General features: G+C 36.1%; 1 protein-coding gene across 1 annotated transcript; it reads left to right on the top strand.

Annotated features, from left to right (window-relative positions):
- The first annotated feature begins 1,588 nt into the window (after positions 1-1,588).
- LOC118045544 (uncharacterized) lies at positions 1,589-3,688 on the top strand. Its single transcript, XM_035054212.2, has 3 exons — positions 1,589-2,590; positions 2,680-2,757; positions 3,334-3,688. The coding sequence occupies exons 1-3, from the start codon at positions 1,802-1,804 to the stop codon at positions 3,337-3,339; spliced, it is 873 nt and encodes a 290-aa protein (XP_034910103.1). The 5' UTR covers positions 1,589-1,801; the 3' UTR covers positions 3,340-3,688.
- Positions 3,689-4,254: the final 566 nt, after the last annotated feature.

Here is a 4,254-nt window from a genome sequence, read left to right on the forward strand (position 1 = left end):
TTATTTTTTTTTTTTTTAATTGATTTTTTCTCAACTTCATTATTTAACATTGAGTTGATTAAGAATTTAACTTCAAATCTTCTTTTTTTAATTCACTTTCTATGGGGTTATACGGTCTCATGACCTGGGTCGCAAGTTTTGTCGACTAACCAGGTTAACTAGATTTTTTTTAGATCCTTTTGTAATTTATATATATTTTTTTATTTTATTTTTTAACATTGAGTTGACTAAGAATATGATTTCATTTTTTCTTTCTTTCTATAAAGTTATATTGATCTCATGATATGAGTTTAACAAGTTAATATGGGTTGACTCGGGATATTTTTTGTTTTTTAATTTCATCTTAATCTTTCAACATTGACTTAGTTAAGAATTGTGATTCATTTTTTTTATGGGGTCATCACGATCTCATGACCTGGGTTGTGAATTAACACGGTTGACTCCTTTTTTGCCCCCAACACCATAATTTAATCTTTTAATATTTGGTTGATTGGTAATAGGCTTCTTGATTTATTTCAACTTGTTTTTTATAAGGTTATTTCATTCTTATAAATCGGGTGATGATTAACTCAAGTGGTTTTTTCATGTCATTTTTTAATTGAATTTTTTTAATTTTATCTTTTAACATTAAATTGATTCAAAATTACACTTCATAATTTATTTCGGTTTTCCTTGTATGAGGTTGTTTCGGCCTAATGACTTAAGTCATGAGCTTGATTAATTAACTCATGTTGATTCAGATTTTTTTGCGTCATTTAAAATTTTTTTTTTTTTTAAAAAAAATTATCACTCAACATCGAATTGATTGAGAATTGAGCTTTATAGCTTTTTTTTTTTCTTCAGACGATTATCCTAGTCTCGTGACTTGAATTTGATAGGTTAACTTTAGTTGACTCAACTCATATTTTAATTGGATTTTGTTTTCAATTTTATCATTCAATATTGAGTTAATTGACAATTAAGCTTAATATTTTTTTAAAATTTATTTTATACAGGGTTATCATGATCTTATATTTTAGATTAGAGATCTAACATGTTAACTTGAATTGATCCGAGTAAATCAAAGTCGATCCAAGTAAATATAAATAGATTTAATATGCTATAGTCTTAATATTTTTTTAAAAATACTATTTTAATATTTTTAGCTAATTATATTTTTATTAGTTGTCTAGAATATTTTTGAACTTACAAGGTCAACTTTGCCACATTAAATTAATTTTTACATAATTTATTTTATTTTATTAAAATAACATACTAATAATACCTGAATATTTTTCTACAGTCAACAAAAATTACATCCAACTCACCGCATAGCCCAATTAATTATATAGTGTTTGCTAATAACACACGGTTATACATTTTCCTTCCCGGCTTAAGAAAAAAAAAAAGAGTAAATATAAATATTTCTTAATCAACGGCTACAAATAAGATTCCTAATCATCCAACGGTGGCTACTCAAACCATCAGCACTCTAAAACGACGTATTACCCGGGAAAACCCACATCTTTGCCTTCCCACACCCTCAGCGCATCTTAGCACACATCAATTCTAAATTATCATTACAAAAACACCCTCACACACCTAAAAAATCCCCACATCCCGAACGTTAAAACCGCCCTCTCCTCTCTCCCTCTTTTAAGTATCTATATCCTCCACTTCGTATATAAACTCCCTCTTCCCGGCGAATTCTAAACTTTTATTTTTCCGAGAAAATTCAAGATTCCTGAGAAACAAACAGAAAGTTAGAGAGAGAGAGCTTGTGATCGGAGCTCGTGAGAGATATAACGATTTTTTTCGATCAATGGTGTATTCTGTTGAAAGAGAAGAGAGAGTTATGGCCATGGGACAAGAGAGATCAAAACCGCCGCTTCATAATTTTGATCTTCCTTTCTTGAAGTGGGGGAATCAAAGGCATCTCCGTTGCATGAAACTTCCCGACTCCAGTACCGCCGCCGCCGCTGTTCGGGACAACAAGAACGAGACCAGAGGAGGAAAGTTCCCAGTTGAGCGACACCGCAGCAGGAACCGATCTCCACCGACGAATTTTGGCAATTATGATGCCCAGCGGTCCAAGGCTCCGAGGGAGAGATTCGGCGGAGTGGAGGAAGGGATTGATGCGGTGAGGGAGAAGATCATGCTTGATCTGAAAACGGCGGCGAATAAGATGAAAGACAAGATTTTGAGGAAAGAAGTGTCCGATGATGATAGTGTAGTCGAAGAGGAACAATCTCTTCAATCTCAGTCTCAGACTCCGCCTGGGGCCGTGGTTCCGGCGGCTGACGAAGCACCGGCGGAGCAGGAAGTGAGGCCGTGGAACCTGAGGACGAGGAGAGCGGCGATTGGTGGAGGTGGGAATCCAATTTCAGGGAAAGTGAGTGGTAATAACTGTTCGCCTTTGAGAAGCGACAGTGCTAAATCGCCGAGATTAAGAGGAGATAAGAGGGATAGAGAGGAGAAGGAGAAGGAGAGAGTGGTGTTTTCGGTGCCGTTATCGAAGAAGGAGATCGAAGAGGATTTCATGGCGATGTTGGGCCATAGACCTTCTCGTAGGCCTAAGAAACGGCCCAGGATTGTGCAGAAGCAGATGGATGTAAGTTAATTCAGAGAATTTATTCTGTAAAGTATTTATTTTTGTTTTCGGGGATTACTAATTTGGTGTGTTTTTTATTTTGGCTGCAGGCTTTATTTCCTGGTTTGTGGCTATCGGAGGTTACTGTTGATAATTATAAGGTGCCAGAGTTGCCGGAGAGCGGAAAGGTACAGTCTGTGTTTAATTAGCATTTCCAGTGGTTGATTCTTTGATGAGAGAATGTAGGATGATGGAAGGCAGATTTTGAATTTTGTATAAATTTTTGTGTTTATTTGATTCTTGAAGACGAGGTTGGTGTTAAATCAGTCATTTTTTTGTATAAGGCTCAATTGATTGGTGGAATTTAGTTTTCTTAGCCCTGCAACAGTGAAACTCAAAAGTTTTGTTCTTGTCGTCTGCCTTTTCCTGTTCTTTCTCAAATACCATTTTGAAGCTTGTAAATTTACGCCGTTCTCGTGTTAATTAGTTTAAGAAGATGAAATTTGCTTTAAATCAGCTAATTAGTTGTTTAAATCTCAGTTTGGGTGGCGGGTTTAGTTTTGTCTTCACTGTTATTGGTGAAGTTCAAAACTTCTGTTCTTTTTTTCTGCCTTTTCCCATTCTTTCTCTACTACCAGACTGGGTATTTTGATTTTGCTACATTTAGTGAATGATTATTTTGATTTTGCTTGTGTGATTTGATTGATTTCTTCAAGTTATTAAGCTTAACACTTCTGTCCTTTTTTTTTTTATTATTCTTGCAGAGGTAGCAATGCTAGTGGTGGTCTTTTGCGAGGTTCAAATTTCAAGGCTTCTTTTGCTGACTACTATGGTAACTTTATGAACCTAACAAGTGGTATGCAAGAGCAGCCTTCATCCTTGTGACTCGGGGATTTCATAATAGAGTTGATATTCCTGGTGACTCATTGAGATGTTAGATCAGTTGTTTTGAAATGCTAATATTGTTTTCATTAATTATAATCTTTTCTGTCGGAATAATGTCCTGTAAAGAAAGTGTAGTTGGATGTTCTAAAACGAAAGGAATGCCATGTTCTGTGAGCTCCTTTTTGTTGAGTACACTTACAAGTTGATGATAATGAATGGGATTTTCATATTTTAGCTATAGTGTTGCTGGTTTGCATTTTAATTTTTTGGACATGCTCACCTTTCCTGATATGCTCCATAGAAAGTTGACGTGGATGCAGCAAAATATGTCTGACGAATGAGGGCATTGTCGCTTGAGAGGAACGAGCTTGTTGTCAAAACGATTTTAGGGCTTGGCAAAGCTCTCCTCACATGAACTGCTAGCCGCAGCAGTTGCTAGAATTGAAAATTGTATCTTGCCTTGAAAGCATGTTCATTCAGCAGGTGCCCCTTTCTGCTGCATCGACCCTTGAACTGACAGCTGATTGTTACTTCGAAGTTTGATCCTCTAATGTGCGTGCAGCTTTCTTGTTTTCATTGATTATTCGTGCTCTAATTCGTTCAGCTTATATCTTGCTATTCGTTGTCGACCAACTCCAGTTTAGGCTTGCTCTCTCATTAGATGGCCAATGGGGTCCTCCTTTCAGCCTAGGCAGCGAAGCTGTCGTTCCTTTTCTAATTGGAAATGAAGATTGCAGGATACTTGATGTGATGAAATTCTTCGTTGTTTGATGTTTGATGTTGGATGCTCTGGTACTGTC

Source organism: Populus alba, chromosome 10 (genome assembly GCF_005239225.2).
Source record: "Populus alba chromosome 10, ASM523922v2, whole genome shotgun sequence".
NCBI classification, from domain to species: domain Eukaryota; kingdom Viridiplantae; phylum Streptophyta; class Magnoliopsida; order Malpighiales; family Salicaceae; genus Populus; species Populus alba.

Bases quoted from the DNA above. Each gene is read 5' to 3' on its own strand.
- LOC118045544 (XM_035054212.2), top strand. From the start codon at position 1,802: ATGGTGTATTCTGTTGAAAGAGAAGAGAGAGTTATGGCCATGGGACAA. The intron at 2,591-2,679 runs GTAAGTTAATTC...TTTTGGCTGCAG, and splicing joins TTGTGCAGAAGCAGATGGAT to GCTTTATTTCCTGGTTTGTG.